This window comes from Odocoileus virginianus, unplaced genomic scaffold (genome assembly GCF_023699985.2).
Source record: "Odocoileus virginianus isolate 20LAN1187 ecotype Illinois unplaced genomic scaffold, Ovbor_1.2 Unplaced_Scaffold_18, whole genome shotgun sequence".
NCBI classification, from domain to species: domain Eukaryota; kingdom Metazoa; phylum Chordata; class Mammalia; order Artiodactyla; family Cervidae; genus Odocoileus; species Odocoileus virginianus.
Genome location: NW_027224280.1, coordinates 643646 through 662705, shown reverse-complemented (window position 1 = coordinate 662705; position 19060 = coordinate 643646). Strand labels below are relative to the sequence as shown.

At 54.4% G+C, this 19060-nt stretch overlaps 1 protein-coding gene across 1 annotated transcript in view; it reads left to right on the top strand.

Moving 5' to 3' along the window:
* Positions 1-17096, top strand: part of MECP2 (methyl-CpG binding protein 2) — a 59704-nt gene extending 42608 nt beyond the window's left edge. Inside the window, exons 2-3 of the mRNA XM_070462937.1 lie at positions 5940-6290; positions 7406-17096. Of these exons, the coding sequence (XP_070319038.1) occupies positions 5940-6290; positions 7406-8489 (1435 nt within the window). The 3' untranslated portion in view covers positions 8490-17096. The remainder of the gene's footprint in view (positions 1-5939; positions 6291-7405) is intronic.
* Positions 17097-19060: the final 1964 nt, after the last annotated feature.

Genomic DNA, 19060 nt, shown 5'->3' with positions numbered 1-19060 from the left:
GTAGCCACCCCCTCGTCCTTATGGTTTGTGGCTTCGTAGTGATGCTTGGGCTCCTGAACGGACTCCACTGGGTGGCTGACTGGAAATGAAAGGTACTGAGACATGCATCTCCCGAGATGGGGCTGACGCAAGCGTGACTGAAATTAGGAAACGCCAGGATGTCACTGGGGCTCTGGAAGTATCCTAGAGCTCACTCTGGGGGAGCCTGATTCCACTTCAAGGGAAGAATACCTTTTCAGCTGCAGCCTTCACCTGGCTTTGTGGTCTGTCTGTCTTTAATCTGAAATCCTTGGGGGTTGAGTAGTCCCACCTGAGTGGCCATGGTCTGATCAATGCAGGTGCCCGATGTCAGCGATCGCACCCCTGGAATTCACGGAGCCATGGATCCAAAGAGTGCCTGGTACTGTGTCTCAAGGCTGCCTCCTGCATGATTACTGGAGGTTCCTTTCATTAGGGAAATACAGTCAGTTCTCGCCATCAGACCCCTTGGGATACAGTGATTTGGACTGAAGTCAGGATTCCTGCAACTCTTTTTCCTTTGCTAGATCAAAGCAAGGATTTGATCTAATGTTTTTTGTTTTACCAGCATAATTAGCAAATGGTTTTATTTACACAAGAGCCTCCTCTCAGTCTTTGTAGACGTTTAAGATTTGTGTAGCCCTTCTGCTTCAATGTGATATGTGTATTTCCTCCCCAAATCATGTGTTCTGCTAATCACACATTGAAAAACAAAAGTTATTATGGGAAAAACTGGATTGGGGTAGACCATGAGAAACCTGTGTGATTTGGTAATCAGAGCTCACAAAACCAGTAACCATTGTGGTTAAAGGAGCACCAGGGCTCACTGAAGGCTCTGTTGGCATTTGCAAGTGACATCAACATCAGCTAACTGGTTTTTGCCATGACCCCCAGATTGGTGCCTCCTTCCCTGCATTGCACAGGTTAGTTTTTCCGTTGATATTAAAAGCTGGGTCCTGGGCAAGGCAGTGATTTTTTTTTTAAACACAGGGAAACATGTCAACACTTTTTCTTTCACACTTGTAGCTGTACCATCTAGAGCATAATGCTATTGAAAATGTTTTGGTGCTTTGAGCCACTAAAAAAGGCACTTCTGCAAGGTTTCCAGCCTTTTCTCTTAATATATTCACATGAAGTGAAGGCATCCTCTTTAATTGTGAGACAGCTTGGGTGAAATAGCTTCGAAATCTCGGTGTCAGGCAGCACAGTTTCCAGTCATGTTGCCGTCACATCCACCTCTGCAGACATGCTGCCCCTGCGCCCTGGGCAGGCACGCCATCACCCTCCTGAGGCCTGAAGGCTGACTCTGCTCCAAGCATCCATCTGGGGCAGTTGGAGCCCTCGAGGACTTCAGCATCACCTCCCTGGCTGCCTTCAGATTAGTGAGACAGTCCAGGCTGGCGTGGCGCTCCTGGGTGGCCCATGTCTTCAGTCACCAGCCCCTTTTCTGCCCAAGCTGCAGCCCATTCTGAAGAGTCCATGCCCGCTGCTACGTGGGATGCCCCTCTGTTTCCAGGCCTTTCCTTGTGGCCTCAGGAGGCGCTGCTGTCACCACTTTTCCCTGTCCCCAGCTCTTCTGCTGGCTGGCCATGGGGCACCTGCCAGAGTCCTCTCTGAACAGGACTCCCTTCCTCCCTTCCCAGCCTCTTTAGCCTGTGTATTCCTTTGTCTCTGGCCAGTTTGTGCATATCGGTCAGCCTTTGTAAGCACTGTCTTCTATTGCATCTTCTGGAAGTCGTTCAGTCCAGCAATTTTGGTAGTTTCAGCCAGAGGAGTCTCTGCAGGTCTCTCTGCCTCACTGTGGGGAGCCGATCCATGGACCTGCACCCCAAGCATGACCGTCCTCTGTGGCCACACACTCTCCGTTGCTCTAGTTGTCACTCTCGGCTTTCCTGGGCCCTTGGTGGCTGCTCTGGCACCTTCTCCTGCCAACCCCAGGTCCCAGGCGCCCATAGTCAGCATGTCCTGGCTGCCTCTTTGAAGCTGATGGCCAGGGGGTGTCATTGTCCCTTGGCACATGGTTCCTGAGTAGGGGGACAACAGGAAAGAGGACATGTGTGCTCTCTGGGGCACTGCGGGGAGCAGGGAAGGCCTCTCAGAAGTCGAGAGCCAGGGTGATACATGGGGTTTACCCCGACTCATTCATTCCTCCAGGGAGGGGCGTCCCAGTGGTGGCAGGATAGAAGTGTTGCTGGGGTCACCCAGGCCCACCTGGTCTGCCTTGCCCAGAGCACTTGTCATCAGCCCTGTAGACCCGCTGTGTCTGGCCTGCCTCTGGCCTGGGACAGAGGACAGGGTCACCCTTGGCTACCTCCCCTCATCTGCTCATCTGCTCCCCCAAACGGGGAGCGCTTGAAGCCTAGAGAGTGAGTCTGGTTCTATGCTGGCCTCCCCGCCCCGAACTGAGGCTGGCTCCGGGCAAGGGCCATCGACGAGCACGTGTCATCTCAGACATGACCTCAGACAGGTGACCTTGTCTGGTTATCTCTGCTTTTCTTTTGACCTGTAACACTGAAGAGTTAATCAGGTGGATACCCGCAAGTCTCAAATGCATGAACTTAAGAGCTAGGTGCTCAGTTCTCACGGTCCTCTCCAGGGCGGTGTGTATGCACGCGCACATGCACACAGAGATACACAGTCTGATGAAAGGGGGGATGAAAAGAGGACTGTTTGGTTTCTTTGAAACTGTGTTTTAACAAATCCCATAACCCTTATGCTGGGGGGCCTCGAGTATTTGCCTGGCCTCCCTCCTTCAGGTTACCCTGCCACCGAGCAGGCAGCTGAGCCAGGAGTAACTCACTTGGATTACCTGTTTGGCACCCTTTTTGCCTTTACTTTGCACCCAGCAGAATGGCTTCCAGGCTTCTTTGTGGACTTTTATTTGTTTTCAGTAGCGGTCAGAAAATCAAAGTACCAAACCACCTCTGTGCCTGTCAGTCCACAGAATTGAAAATCACCATATTTTCATAGTGGCTTCAAGTAATTTCAATTTGAAAGAGCCAGGATGTCATAGATAGTTAAAGGCTGTCTTATTCCCATCTTTGGTGCTATTAAAAACTCATTTTTCAAACACTTAGAAACACATGAAAGGGCAGATTTTACGTTATGTCTATATGATTGTAATAAAAATCTTTCAAAGCCCACACAATTCGTTTAGGCCAAGTCACAGTCTGGGCACAGGGGTCTCCCCACTTGGTAGCCAAAGAATTCTCTCCTCCCCTCCTTGAGCTTCTTTTTAGTTGTTCCTTTGTGTTGAAGTGGAGACAGCTTATAATGCGGTGTTAGCTGCTCCTGCAGTTCCTCCTCGCAGAGCTGGCTGTTGCTCCACCGTGCTGCTGGCCCAGGTTTCCCCATCCTCAGTTGGTGGCACTTGTCCCCACACCGGCCAGCTGTGTTGCTCCACCTCCTGGTCACGTCCCGAGTCCCCACCAGCCTCACCTGGGACCGTGCCTTGAGAGCCCCTGGAGTGGTCTGCCCTGCCCTGGGCATCGCCCCCTGAGGAATTGCCATCCTCTGCCCCCGATCATCAAGGTGACGCTACTGCAGGGCTGCTGTGTCGTGGAGTTTAGCAGGCCTCAGAGTCCCCCAGGCCACCTGCTGCTCTCTGGGGTCTCCTGCAGGCTACTCTCCACACAGCAGCTGAAGGAATCCCATCACACCCAGAATCAAACCCGACACAGCTCCATGACCTCCCCCTGAGGCCTCCCTGCTGCCCAGAACCTTCTTCCCCATAAGACCCTTGAGACCCTCCCTCACTTTCTGTCTTTCCCTCCTTTCCCCCCCAGCATCGCCAAGCAGGTTCTTTTCTTAGCTGAAATCTAAGCAATTCATGCTTTTGGACCTTCACTTTCCCCAGCACAGGCTGCCCTAGGACCTGAGCCAGCCTGCTTCCCCTCCATGGATGCTAGACGTGTTCTAGTCTCTTCCCTTCTGTCTTCATTTTCTTTTTGGTTATGTAAACTTTTACGTGATTCAGAAAATGAAATTCTGGTCCACACACCTGGCGAGTTCGGGCCCTGTGCCAGTCCTCACCTCAGTCCCGCCTACCCCGTGCTGGACTAGTTCCGTGCATTTCTGCCCTCTGCTTCCTAAAGTCTCCTCCATTTCTCCCCTGGAGGGTGGCCTACCGTGGACCGTGAGCCCTCACAGTGGTTCCTGGGGGTCCCACCCCGGGGTTCAGGCTGCCTGACTCTCCATAGTGTGCACATGTCAGTGTTGGCCCAGTAGGTCTCGGGCGGTGGCTGTCTGGCGTGGCCACAGTCTTGGGCCAGTAAAAAGAATGCTATCGCCAATAGCATTATGCTCAAATGCAGAATGTTGTTTTGTGTTTCTGTGGGTATGTCTTCCTGGTAAATTTCTAGAAGGGCTGGCCCTAGATGGCATTGACACCCTTGCTGGTACCTAAAGGGCATTCCTGGGGCACATGGTTCATGCCAAAGCTCATCGTAGTTACAGTATCCGCAAATGCACATGAGGGCTCTGAAGAAGCCAGACTTGGCCATCGGGGCCACGTTTTGCTGTGGCCTGGGACTGTCTGGGTTTCCGACACAGAGCTAAGCCTAGGCTCACCCTCGAGCTCTGCTAGAGACAGCCAAGATAGGTAGGAGGGTGGGGTGTGCTCTTTCCACGCCCTGTCTCCTCAGGCCCAACCTGTGAGTTCCTGGTGCGAGCTCACCTCTGGGGACTGAGCCATGTCATTCGAGTCTTATGGCCAGGGCAGGCCATGGTGCCTTGGTGGTGGTCTCCAGGACATGGCCAGCAAGGGAAGTCACTTGGAGTGGGCTGTTGTGAGCCGCATGGACCCAGGGGCTCTGGGGATGAGATTTGGAATACAGATGAGTCTAGCTTTTTTCCGGGATGAGCTTCTAAGAGAGGGCTTTGCAGGTGGCTGGCTGTGAGCCCACAGTTCTGGTTTCTGGGCCTCCCTGGCCCAGGTGATGCTCTTGCCCTGTTGGCCCAGTCAGACTCTGATCCTGGAGTCTGGAGCCTCACAGTAACCATTGTCCAAGGAGATAAGGAGGGGGCCCTACCAGGTGGGACCCACACATAGGGGAGGAGCTGGTCTGTCAGCATGGAGGAATGGGGATGCACCCGCCCTGGAATCAGGCATGTCCCAGTGCCAAAGCCTCGCATTGTCAGGAGAATCTGGTGAGAAAGACTTCCCCCAGCAGGGAACTGCTCCTCTTCTCACGTGAGAACCCTGGGCAGCAGTGTCTGGTTGCCCCATCCCACTGTTTAGACAATGCTTTTGTGACTCTTCTCTGTCTAGGGTGTTGGTACCCACCTTGGTTGTCAAGATGAGGAGACTGAGGCACGGGACGTTGAAGTCAGTTGTGCAGATCCATGTTTGGAAATGGCAAAAAGTCACGATTTGGGCTTGGTGTGGCTTACTCCAAATCTGCAGATTTTTCCTCAGCGCTGCACTCAGCACCACCTCCCCAGGGGCAGTGTTGGGTTCTTCCCATCATCAAGGTGTACTGTGTGGTTTTCATTGAACACCCGTTTGAGAAAACCCCAAACACAAAAGCTTAGAGTAACACTCAGGCTAGGCCCTGGGGAAGAGGAGCCCCCTCCTTTTTGGTGAGTAGGTCCCTCTCCAACAGGCGAGAGAGCCTCTCGTCATCCGTCCAACCCAGAGGCCCTAGCTCATAACACTGAGAAGCCATCTGGGCAAGCCTGCTAGGGATGGGCCTCAGGTGACCACAGTGTCGGTAGGGTGCTGCAGGCCATCACTGTCAGCAGCCCCGGGCTCTCAAGTCATCTGTAAAGGGGAAGGGCATTTCGATCTGGGGGACGCTGGCAGGACAGCCCCTTTCCTGGGGCACTGTCCGTGTCTGGGCACCCCAGACCTGCTGGCGCCCACTTTTTTCTGCACACCAGTTTGTTCCCTGTGATAATGACATCCTTGTTTAACACTTCAGGGAAGAAAAGTCCGAAGAGCAGGATCTCCAGGGCCTGAAGGACAAACCTTTGAAGTTCAAAAAGGTGAAGAAGGATAAGAAAGAAGACAAAGAGGGCAAGCATGAGCCCCTGCAGCCAGCAGCCCACCACTCTGCCGAGCCCGCAGAGGCCGGCAAAGCAGAGACCTCAGAAGGGTCAGGCTCGGCCCCAGCCGTGCCAGAAGCTTCTGCGTCCCCCAAGCAGCGGCGCTCCATCATTCGCGACCGGGGCCCCATGTATGATGACCCCACTCTGCCCGAAGGTTGGACCCGAAAGCTTAAGCAAAGGAAATCTGGCCGCTCCGCTGGGAAGTATGATGTGTACTTGATCAAGTAAGTGAGGATGATTCCTGTCTCTGCAGAGCAGGGAAGGCTAGTGGTGGGGGAGTGGGGGGGATAGTCAGGGACTACTGCTAAGAAACTGATGGGGACCCCTTGGAGTGTTAGCTCCTTGTGGCTCATGGATCAAGAAAGTGTGTGTGCGTAACCCCACTTTGAGTCTGGTCTTGAGTAGTGACCACTGCTGGTGGGGTGCGACCAGGTATGCTTGGAATGACGACCTGGAGAGGTCACTGCCCTGAGGTAGATGTCCATCAGGGCCTTGTCTGGAGGAAGAATAGCACTGGGGATGCAGAGTTTCGCCACACATACTCTGCTGTTGGTTTCCCAGCAGGGAGGCTGGCCTCAGAACCTGGGAACCTCTTGTTTGTGGGAGAGTCCTTCTGTGCCAATTACTTCATGAGCCCTGAGAAATACGAATTCATAGGGTTCAGTCTGTTGTGTGAGGCATGCTGGGAAAGGGGGGCTGTCCGATACAGCCTAGAGAGAGCCCCAGATGGGCTCAGAGTGCCTTTCTCACTGTCCCTCTGGCCTTTGTCCAGCTGTGGGCTGGTGGTCAAGTGTTACCTGTTGAAACAGAGTCACTTCCGAGCCAGATCTTTAGAGGACGAGTGTGACTATGTTCATTTCACTTGTCCCCCTTAGATGACTCCAGACAGGTTAGCCATTTTCAAAAGTCACTCATAGACAGTCTCATTTAATTCCAGTAACTCAGATAAGGGTGAACAAAGCATCATCCTACTGGCAAATGAGGAAACTGATTCCTGGAGAGTTCAGTCCAGCAGGTAGACAGGGTCCCTGGGCCAGACCCCTTTGGGGGGCTGAGAAGTGCAGCTCCCGGGGGCATCCAGATAACAGCAGGCCACACAGGCACCTATGGCCATCAGGTGACTTGGTTGCTTCCTGTGTAAGTGGGACCATAGCTCCCTAGTTTTAGCTCATCTCAGCTTCTCTTAAGTGTCCTTCTTGGTGAGCTGTATCATCAGGCATGTCAGTTGCAGAACGCCTCCCGTCAGAGGGTTCACCACCCACCTTCTCCTGTGCCCCACCTCCAGTATTGCTCTGGAAGCTTCTAACCATTCTTTGTGTGTCTCCGCTTGTTCCCACAGTCCCCAGGGAAAAGCCTTTCGCTCTAAAGTGGAGTTGATTGCATACTTCGAAAAGGTAGGCGACACCTCCCTGGACCCTAATGATTTTGACTTCACGGTAACCGGGAGAGGGAGCCCCTCCCGGCGAGAGCAGAAACCACCTAAGAAGCCCAAATCTCCCAAAGCTCCAGGAACTGGCAGAGGTCGGGGACGCCCCAAAGGGAGTGGCACCACGAGACCCAAGGCAGCCGCGTCAGAGGGCGTGCAGGTGAAAAGGGTTCTGGAGAAAAGTCCTGGCAAGCTGCTCGTCAAGATGCCTTTCCAAGCTGCGCCGGGCAGCAAGGCGGAAGGGGGTGGGGCCACCACTTCGGCCCAGGTCATGGTCATCAAGCGCCCTGGCCGGAAGCGAAAAGCAGAGGCCGACCCCCAGGCCATTCCTAAGAAACGAGGCCGAAAGCCAGGCAGTGTGGTTGCCGCTGCCGCCGCCGAGGCCAAAAAGAAAGCCGTGAAGGAGTCGTCCATCCGGTCCGTGCAGGAGACCGTGCTCCCCATCAAGAAGCGCAAGACCCGGGAGACGGTGAGCATTGAGGTGAAAGAGGTGGTGAAGCCCCTGCTGGTGTCCACGCTCGGCGAGAAGAGCGGGAAGGGACTGAAGACCTGCAAGAGCCCAGGGCGGAAAAGCAAGGAGAGCAGCCCCAAGGGGCGCAGTGGCAGCGCCTCCTCGCCCCCCAAGAAGGAGCACCACCACCACCACCACCACGCAGAGCCCCCGAAGGCCCCCGCGCCACTGCTCCTGCCCCCGCCCCCACCCCCGCCTGAGCCCCAGAGCTCCGAGGACCCCGCCAGCCCCCCCGAGCCCCAGGACTTGAGCAGCAGCGTCTGCAAAGAGGAGAAGATGCCGAGAGCAGGCTCGCTGGAGAGCGACGGCTGCCCCAAGGAGCCTGCTAAGACTCAGCCCACGCTCGCCACCGCGGCCCCGGCCACAGAAAAGTACAAACACCGAGGGGAGGGAGAGCGCAAAGACATTGTCTCATCCTCCATGCCAAGGCCAAACAGAGAGGAGCCTGTGGACAGCCGGACGCCCGTGACCGAGAGAGTTAGCTGACTTTACGCAGAGCGGATTGCAAAGCAAACCAACAAGAATAAAGGCAGCTGTTGTCTCTTCTCCTTATGGGTAGGGCTCTGACAAAGCTTCCCGATTAACTGAAATAAAAAATATTTTTTTTTCTTTCAGTAAACTTAGAGTTTCGTGGCTTCAGGGTGGGAGTAGTTGGAGCATTGGGGATGTTTTTTTCTTATCGACAAGCACAGTCAGGTTGAAGACCTAACCAGGGCCAGAAGTAGCTTTGCACTTTTCTAAACTAGGCTCCTTCAACAAGGCTTGCTGCAGATACTACTGACCAGACAAGCTGTTGCCCAGGCTTCTTAGGGTGTGCCTGCACCTCCCTCCCGCCCAGTCCCCCCACATGGTCACTAGGGACAGAGAGCGCTTGAGAAGACACTCCTGGTTTGGGGCCATCAGTACCCCAGTCTCAGCTCTCCTCCCCACCCCACCCCGCCCGGCCTCGAGCTCCCCTCAACCTCCCACCTCCCTTACGCCCACCCATGTCGGGACCAGGAGGTCCGAGGCAAGAGAGACAGTTGGATCCTTTCGAGATGGTGGAGACGGCCAGTGGCTCCAGCCCGTGTGATCCCACCCATGGGGGCACACAGACGGCTCCCTGCCAGCCCCAATCCCAAATCGACCAAGACATTTCACAGGATGGGGATGTAGCATCTGTCGGCCCCAGTTCTGGCCTGGCTAGGAGGGAGGCATCCCTTGAGCCCCCCTGGGTATCGACTGGCCTGCACCGGAGGTGACATTGGCCCAGGGCTGGCCTCCAGCAGGTAGCGCTAAACAGGCCACCAAGGCCACGGGCCAAGGCCCTGGCAGGCTGGCCCAGGCTGCAGCCGGCGGAGTGCCGCGGGCCAGGTGGAGAGCATCCCTAGCTGCTCAGAGCAGTTGTGCCCGCTAGTTCGAGCCTTAGTAGATGGGGCCGGGGGCCAGGGGGAAAGCAGGGGAAATGTTCTTCCAAAACTTTTCCAATTCTCAACTCCTTTAGGGACAGCTTAGAACTATTTGCACTATTGAGTCTTCATGTTCCCACTTCAAAACAAACCTGCTCTGCGAGCAAGCTAGCGGGCTTGACTTGGTGACCCTTTGTCCCTCAGGCCACTAGACGGGACGGTGTTGACAACTACCTGGATCTGTATATACCTGCGCTTGTTTTCAAGTGGGCTCAGCACATAGGGTTCCCACGAAGCTCCGAAACTCTAAGTGTTTGCTGCAATTTATAAGGACTTCCTGATTGGTTTCTCTCCTCTCCTTCGGTTTCTGTCTCCTTTCATTTCAGCCTTTTCATTTCTCCCCCTCCTCCCTCGTCCTCACTGCTCCCTTCTGTTCCAGGCAGCCGCAGTGCCCGACTGTACCCCGAGCCGACACTGGTCAGCTTAGGCCCCCAGAACTCCCCCTACCCTTGGCCTTCCTGCCGTCTGCCTCAGCCCCCGCTCCCACCCATTTCTGAGCCCTGAGGAAGCCCCAGACTCTGCTGAGTTCCCCCAGCCCTAGTACCCCAGCCTCTCTGAGGGGCACGGGAGAGGCAGGATCTTGCTCTCCCAGGACTCCCCTCCTTTGGTCAGACCCTGGATCCCAGGTCTCCTCAGCCTTCCCACTCAACGGTAGTGGGTAGGAGAAGTGGACCCAGATTGGGACTGCAGAGCCAAGGGCAGCACAGAGACTCTCTGTGGCCTGCCAGTGTCACGGAGTGGCCAAGCCCTGACCTTGGCCTATGCAGGACCCGGCTAGGGTGGGGTAGTCGGGCCGGGCAGCAGGCAAAACGAGTGCAGATACCCCCCTGCCACTCCTCTGAGCAGGAGTTCTTCTCTGCTGGGCCCCGTGTGGGCTTCACTTGCTGGAGGCTGTGGGGGGTGGCTGGTACCTCATGCTTTTCCCCATCAGCACCAGGGCTGTGGTGTTGGGGCATTGAGGCTTGGGTTTGTTGCGGGGTGTTCATTGGTCAGTTTCAATTTGAGACCCTGTGCTTTTACCCTCTGTTCAGGAAGTCCTTATCTAGCTGCATATCTTCATCATATTGGTATATCCTTTTCTGTGTTTACAGAGATGTCTCTTATATCTAAATCTGTCCAACTGAGAAGTACCTTATCAAAGTAGCAAACGAGACAGCAGTCTTATGCTTCCAGAAACACCCACAAGCACGTCCCACGTGAGCTGCTGCCATGAACTGTCAAGTGCGTGTTGTCTCGTGTATTTCAGTTACTATCCCCCAGCTTTTCTCACTGCGGTGTAACCATGAAGGAGTGAAACATCTTAGAAACCATCTAGCACTTCCTTGCCAGTCCTTTAGTGATCAGGACCCCTAGTTGACAGTTCCAATCAGTAGCTTCAGAAAAAAAATGAAACCGTGTCTCTCTCTCCCAGAACGGTTAGAAGCAAGGGAGTTTGCCCTGTTCTGTTTGTGGAGTAGTAGCTGCCCTTTCTAGCATTTTTTGTATCTATTTCTTGATGCTGCAAAAGCAAGTCCCCCAACCAAACCCATTCTGCTGTCCACCCGCTGGGCTTCACTTCTGAGTCCTCCCCCAGGAAGGGATGGGAGTTGGAAGAGGGGGCGTGTCTGTCAGGTTCCTTCTTTCCTCCAAGAACAAAAGGCTCCTGGCACTCTCAGAGGACCCCTGTCCACATGAGCCTGCTGTCCAGCCCGTTTGTCATGGAGGTACCATCTGGTTTGCTGGGTCAGGTTTTGAGGCATTAATTACAATGAATCCATAAAACGGGGCTCCTGGGAATGGTCTCCAAAGCTGACCTCCCCAGCAGCTTGGCACCATCTGCTCCTGGGCCAAGGAGAGCTGGGCCTGCCATGCCCCCCTTTGACCTGTAACAGTTGATTCTGGAGCTGACTGATGGTGGTGGTCAAGAACACCAAATCTCAAGTGGCGTTTCCTTTCTGCCCAGCCTGACCTACAGGCCCCTCGCTCCCCAGCTCCCACCCCTAGAGTTTCAAGGCTGCAGGTGGCACCTTAGGGTTTTCTCCCCGTTTCATCCACATTCCCTCTCCCCCAGATACAGACATTAGGAGTGAGTTACCTTTGGGCAGGGGTGCCGAAGGTCCTATACCACTTCTGTCCTGGAGACAGGTGGACAGAAGGTTGGAGGGCAGGCCTAGCCTTGGAACTCTCACCAGCTGTGTCTGGCCCAGTTGGGGAGTGTGATGTTGATTCTGTGTGTACTTGAACACCGTGAAGATTCAGGGGGCATCCCTTAGGGACTGTGTCCAGAAGGCAGGAATTGATAAGACAGCTTTCAGATACCTGAGGGGCTAGGTCCGTACGTTGGGTCTCCCTGCCCTGTGCCTGTCACTCAGCTCTCCTAACCCATGTCATTGCTGGCGTTGACACCACAGTGAGGCAGGGCCCCTGGGCCATGGCAGGGTCCAGTACACGTCCCTTTGCACCATAGTCCTTATCGAAAGGCACAGGAGACCCCCAGAAATGCCCTGCTCCCCCTGCCACTCCCCTCAGCTCCCTGGACGGTGGAAGCCGCAGTGGTGGCCCGAGCATGCCGGCCACAGACAGCACCTGACTTCTCTCCTGAGCCCCCGTGCCGGTGCTAGTAACAGTCTGCTCGGCAGTGGTATGCCAGCTTAGAGGCTACAAGCAGTGGCAATGGGACTCGGAACAGCACCAGGTTGTCACCTGCCTCCCTGCCTGTCATTGCCGTGACAACCATCATGAAGGAGGGCGCCTAATAGCCACAAGAACGCCGCCATCTTTGGTGGGAGAGGAGTTGGTTTAGCTGACAGGACGTCTGGATTTGAAGTGACTTCTAACAAAGCAGCGTGAGCCCAGGAGGGAACAGAGGGTGTAAAGGGAAGCCACCAGGTATGGCAGCCCGGATCTCATGGCGCCTGGCAGCTGAGCTCTGTACCCCTCTCCCGAGCGTTCCTGCCAGGCCTGACAGGGCTGGGGGAGGTCACAGGCATCAGCCCTAGCTTGGTGCAGCCATCTCTAGTTGGGGTCATGGCCCCAAATTGTTTTCCTAATGCAAGTTGCCCGTGTGGGTGGCCCAGACCATCCAGACCTCGGGGAAGTGAGCTCTCTCTAGAGCCTTGTGGGCGTCAGCCTACTGACCCCCCCTGCGTACTGACCAGTGCCCGGGGAGGGCCGGGGCACAGGCATGTTGCCAGGCTCATAGTGGAACCCCCGCTCTCGAGCCCGACAGCCCTGCCACGTTGCATTCCGGCTCTCAGTTGCTCTCTGCAAGGGCCCCATCTCAGCGCTCTGTGCGTGAACCTGTCTACCAGAGGGGTTTGTTGAGTCTCAGTTTTTGCTTTTTTATCTTTTTGAAATGGTATCAATCTTTAGAAAACATAGCGGAATTGTTAGAGCTCTCTAGGATACTGCCTCACCCAGGGTCTAAAGTTCCATGTTCAAGGGGGGATAAAGGGAACTTTGAAGCCCCTTGTCAACATTGCAGAAGGAAGACTTTGAAATCTTGAGCAGGAAACTACATCTTGATGTTTCTGAGTGAATAAGAGCAAGCTTTCGCCAAAAAAAGGCTGGTCTAAGAGGACTTGGAGCCTGGCCTGCTGTGTGGTCAGCGCTGCAGGTGAAGGGGAATCCAGCCTGAAACTGCTGGGTCTGCGCCTTGGGGCCCTTGGGTCGCTGGAAAGTCTGTCTCTCTCTGTTTCTTTGTCTCTCGGGTAGCGGTCCCTGCAGGGAGACCTGCCTGTCGCGAAGCTACAGGAGCCCAGCTCCAGGTGGGAGGTGGGGCGCTCAGCAGGGAATTGTGAAGGTGCGCAACCTCCTCGCTACCTAATTGACCTGTTCCTTCCTCCTCTGTCATCTCCAGTGAGCCTACCCCAAATGCCGAGGTGTCAGGAAGAATTGGTTCAAATTAGGGCCCAGGCCACTAAGCAGGAGAGGGTGATGTCTCCTCCAGAGCATCTGCCCACGGTGTGGCCTGCCCCCGAGGACAGTCCCTGGCTCTGCCCTCCTTGGGGCCTGGGGCTGAGGGAAGGCAGTGGAGAGGACCTTCATGGAAGGGGCTCCAGCTGGGGGTTTCCAAACATTGGGGAAACTTGCCTTGGCTCTGCCGGCCGCCCCCTCGGTCATCTATCTCCTCGATTCCTGCTCAGCGGTGAGGGGAAAAGGCCACAAGGTTTGGCTCCTGCCCAGTGGTAGTCCCTCTCCCCAAAGTGTCTGTGTGTCAAGTGACAAAGCTGTTCTTCCTGGTGACCCTGATTATATCCAGTATCTTCTAGACTATACGCATAGACCTGCTTGGTCTTTTCTCTCCTGGGCGTTTGTTTTGCTCTTTAGTTTTGCTTTTCCCTCTCCTGTCCCTTTTATTTAAATACACCAACTAGACACACAAAGCAGTTGAATTTTTATATATATATATCTGTATATTGCACAGTTATAAACTCATTTTGCTTGTGGCTACACACACACGCACACACACACACACACACAGACCTGTTAAAATTATACCTGTTGCTTAATTACAATATTTCTGATAACCATAGCATAGGACAAGGGAAAATTTTTAAAAACCAAAAAAAAAAAAAAAAAAAACCACAAATGAAGAAAAAACAACAACAAAAAAACAAACTGACAAATCCGTCTGCTGGTCACTCGTGTCCAAGCAGAGCCGTGGTCTTTCCTCGCTTCTTTCAAGGGCTTCCCAGTGCCGAGTGAAGGAGGCAGCTCCTGGGTTTCGCACTGTTTCTCCCGAGCTTGTGAGAGGCCCCAGGGCGCTGGCATAGGCAGGACAGTTCGTTTCAGTGGGTGGATGCAAGCATGCTCCCTGGCTCTGGCGAAGCCCAGGATGTAGTTGACACTGCCTGGTCCCGTTTGATCTCTGGGTGGGGCAGCTGGCGTTCATGGGGGTGGCCTGCCCCCCCCCCGACACCCTCCAGTGACCCAGTCAGAGTGATGGTGTGCAGACAGGCAGCAAGCCTCCCCACTGGTAGGGCCCCTCTCTGCCGAGTTGGGGGACCGCAGGGGAGACGGAAGGCCGTGTCTTGATTCAGAAAGTGTGAGCCATACCAGATAGAACATCAGGGACCCCAGAACCACACGTGCGATCCAGCGGGTCCCTTCCAGGAGGTAGCGAAGACTCCAGAAACGTTCCTTCCTCTTCCCCCCACCCCATCCTACGAGTAATTGCATTTGCTTTTGTAATTCTTACTGAGCAATATCTGCTAGAGAGTTTAGCCGTAAGTTCTTTTTGATCATTTTTTAAGTAAGTAAAAAAGCACCAAAAAAAAATAATAATAATATCCAGAAACTTGTTCTTCCAAAGCAGAGAGCATTATAATCACCAGGGCCAAAAGCTTCCCTCCCCGCATCACTTCTGAGGCCTGCGTCCAAAACAAACCCGTAGAGGCCCTTCAGGTGGCCAGGCACCCCTCAGGCCCCCGGGAGGACCTGGGCCTGGGGGCTGGGCCCCACCTTTGGTTCAGTATTAGTGGTGGGTCCCTGCCTTTTCTCCCACCCAGCCTGGGCCGGGGGGTCAGAGGAAGCTGCTGCAACCGCTGCTGTCCAGCCTCTTGCAGATGGGTGTTGGCACATATCCAGTTCTGCCCGAGATCTGAAGGCGGCACTGAGTTAGCCTCAGCCGGTGACCTCTCACCCGGCCTGCCCCAGGCAGCAGGGCCCACCCGGTGCACTGTTCCTGGGTTGCTGGACAGTGGCGTGGCAAAGGCTTGCAGAACTCAAAACCTGCTCCTTCCCTTGCTCCCAAGGCCTCCTTTTCCGTTTGAGTTGTCACTGCTTCAATCAATAACAGCCGCTTCAGAGTCAGTAGTTGATGAATATATGACCAAATATCACCAGGACTGTTACTCGGTGTGCCGAGCCCGCTCCTCGTGTGGGGCTCCTGTACCCGGACACTGTACCGTGTGCTGTGTTTGCGCTCCTCCCCTCCTCTGCCCTCCCCTCGTCTCTCTGGGGTTGTTTCTGTTTGGGTTTGGTTTGGTTTTGAGTTCTCCTTTTGTGTTCCAAACATGAGCTTCTCTCTACTGGTCCTCTTAACTGTGGTGTTGAGGCTTCTATTTGTGTAATTTTCGGTGGGTGAAAGGAATTTTGCGAAGTAAATCTCTTCTGTGTTTGAACTGAAGTCTGTATTGTAACCATGTTTAAAGTAATTGTTCCAGAGACAAATGCTTCTAGACACCTTTTCTTTACCAACAAAAGAATTTGGAGGGAGGGGATGGTAACCAGGATAGGGGCTGTCCTCTTGCCCCAGGAGGGGGAGAGCCAAAGACAGGACCCCCTGCCCAGATCAGCCAGAAGGCACCCAAAGAAGTGACACCTAGAGCTGACAAATCAAATAGCTGACGTGCTGCAATTTGTGAAGTCAGAGCAAAACCAGGTTTTGGTCCACTCCCAGATTAGTAGCATCAGGATTATTTTTTTTAAGGACGGACAAGGTTGACATTCCTGCAAGGGGAGCCAGGATGGGTGTGAGCAGAGCCAGCCACACCTTGGCAGGAGGAGGTCATGGTGGGCTTGCGGGGCAAGGCTTGGCCAGAGGGTGGGCGTCTCCCTGGAGACCTCCACTGTGGCCACAGGTCAGGTGTGTGTGGACAGGGCATTTTGATTTAGGGGGACATTACCGTTTGGGGTACCATCATCAAGTCCACCCTGCCCCACAGTGCAGGACACTAACATAACCTCTGGATTCCCCACTTTCCCAGATGAGGAGATGATGGCGGGGTGGGGGAGGGGTGCACACCCTTGGCTGTCATCTGATCCCCAGCAAAATTTGGATGTGAGAAACCCCCCCCTTCTCGTTTCATGGCAAAACCCGATCCTCTTCAGAGTAGCCGTTACCTCCCAGACACTGTTGAGGACTGACGAAACAGGGGTGGCCACGTGCTCCCTTAGCACCCGGGGGCCTCCCCTCTTCAAGGACAGTGCTGACCATTCAGGCATGGGGCTTAGGAGCAAGAAGAACCAAGCAGGGTCACCGCCCCCTCCTGAGTCACAGGGACCCTGGTCTCCCTGTGCAGAGGGAGCTGGCTCCAGCCCAGGAGGAAAAGGGCTGGAAAAAGTGTGTGTGGGGTGTGGGGAGTCACCCAAGAACAGACTTGGCTGGAGATGATCTCCAAAAGCCCTCTATCGCATTCACCTTCAGTTTTTGTGTTTTGGGACAATTACTTTAGAAAACTTAAGTAGGTCGTTTTAAAAACAAAAAAAAATTGATTGCTTTTTTGTAGTGTTCAAAAAAAGGTTCTTTGTGTATAGCCAAATGACTGAAAGCACTGATATATTTAAAAACAAAAGGCAATTTATTAAGGAAATTTGTACCATTTCAGTAAACCTGTCTGAATGTACCTGTATACGTTTCAAAAACACCCCCCACTGAATCCCTGTAACCTATTTATTATATAAAGAGTTTGCCTTATAAATTTACATAAAAATGTCCGTTTGTGTCTTTTGTTGTAAAACCAAGTGATTTTTTCATAAGGTTCTTTTACTATTTGAAAAGATGGGCAGCACGCAGTTTTATTTTATTTTTGTAAGTTTTTTAATACGTGTGAAAGCCAAGAATACTCAGCATGCCTTTCTAAGTGACGCGTTCGCACCTTTTGTTGGGAAGTACTGTATCCTGTGCTGTTAGCATTCTCGATAAATCTCTCTGTGAAAGTGACTCCAGGTCTGGGCTTTCATTATCAAGACAGCTCCCAGGACAGCAAGGTGGGGCACTTCTGGGAACACACAGAAGCCAGCCGCTTTTTGGGCACCCTGGGGAGGACAGGGCACTGGCCAGCACCCCACACTGGCCTGCCTTGGGGTCCACCTGCCCAGAGGGGAGCTCTGAGCTGGCAGGTGGGAAGGGCCTTCTGCAGAGCAGCACAGCTTCCCTGTCCCAGAGGGCCAGGGCAGCATCCTGGCTGTCCCCGATGGGCTGCAGGGCTTTTGGAAACCCCCCAGCTCTGACTCCTCTGGTGCCTCTTGCCTGAGACCCTCCCAAGGTCTCTGCTGACCTGCTCCTGGCCCGAAGGACATGCTGTGCGCCGCCCCCCCTCCCCCCATTCCCAGGCTTCCCATGAGGTGGAGCACTCTCTGGAGCTCGTGGTTCCCCTACAGCCGTCCTCCATCAGGCTGCCGATGGCTTGGAGGTGACAAGAACTGCTCAGAGTTCAGCATCACAGGCACATGTATGTGAACACAGCTACTTGGAGGTGCACTCGAGCGTCCTGGCCTTAAATGGTAAAACAGGGTTGACATTCATGGCGTGTGTGTATCCTGAGCATCCCTGAGGTGCCTGGGCTGTCCCGGGAGCTGCAGTCCAGCAGAATTGGAAGTGGGACCAAGTCCTGGTTCACTTAGTGTGTGTGTGCCCACTAGTTCCCTCCTCAGCTTGGGAGTCTCAGTAAGAGCTGTCCCTGTCAGAAGCCACTGGGGCTCAGGGCGTGTCCGGCCTCCTCTTGGGGAGTGGCTGCAGCTTCTGGGAAGAGGCTGCCATGGAGGTGTGTCTCAGGCTGACCTGTTTTCTGCAAACCACTCTTGAAGTAGTCTCTGGATGGACAGCCTGTGGGCGGGGAGGGTGGCAGCCCTCAGGGGTCAGGATCAAGTGGACAAGGGGGTGGCTAGCGAAGACCTGCCTTTCAAGCTGGCATCCAGCTGGAAAAAACAGAAGAGGAAGGTGCCCGGGCTGCTTGATGGGGGTCGGGGAGGGGTGTCGGGGAAGCAGATGAGTGCTGAGGCTGAAGAAGGACGCGCCAGGGGACGCCAGGCCATCTTCCAGCTACCTGAGTATCTGCTGGACGGAGCTGCAACTGCAAACCCGTGAGGGTGGGAGCCCTGGCACATTCTCGGAACCCCAAGGAGTTGTGGCTGGGTTAAGGCCGCCAATGAGTGCCAAGAGCGAGACAGGTGGGCAGGAAAGGGCCACATGGTGACAACGTCAGAAGCCGTGCTGAAAAGCTGCGATCCCTCCGAGGGCTTCAGGAACCCCGGGAAGGTCTTAAGCAGGAAAACTGGTGAGGAGCGCTTTGTGCCTAAGGAAGACCCCTGAGCCGAGAGGAGGCAGGGAAGCATGTTCGTCTAGGTTCATCTAGGTCAGAGCCCGGTGGGGAAGAGAGGAACTCCAGAGAAGCTTAGAGAAAGGACAGTTTCCTGGTGGCTGCTACTGCTACTGCGAATGATAAGGCATGATGGAGGCATGTCAGGGGCCTGTGGGGAGATGCCAGACAGGCCAAGTATGGCGCTCTGTGAGCTTCAGAGAAAGGGGTGGGAGCCGCCAGAGCCCGCCATCCTCAAGCATGCCAAGAGGGAGGAGGGCAGCCGGAGCAAAGGTCTGTCTCTAAGAGACGTAAACACGTTTTCTGTGCTAGCGGAAGGAGAGAGCAAAGAAGAAAAGAGGGCAGATGCTGCAAAGACCTAACCACCACTGGAGCAGGTTCCCAGAGGGCCAAGAAAAGATGGGATCCAGGGCCTAGGAGGTAGGTGGAGATGCTGCGAGCTTCCAGATCATTCTTCCTGCCCCCAGTCTCACAAGTCAGCTGCAGGGAGTCGGCAGGGAGCCCTGGTGTGACCCACATCTGACCCTGTCCCGCCTGGATGTCTTGACCCCTCTCCACCGCTTTCCCCATGAAACGGAAACCTAAA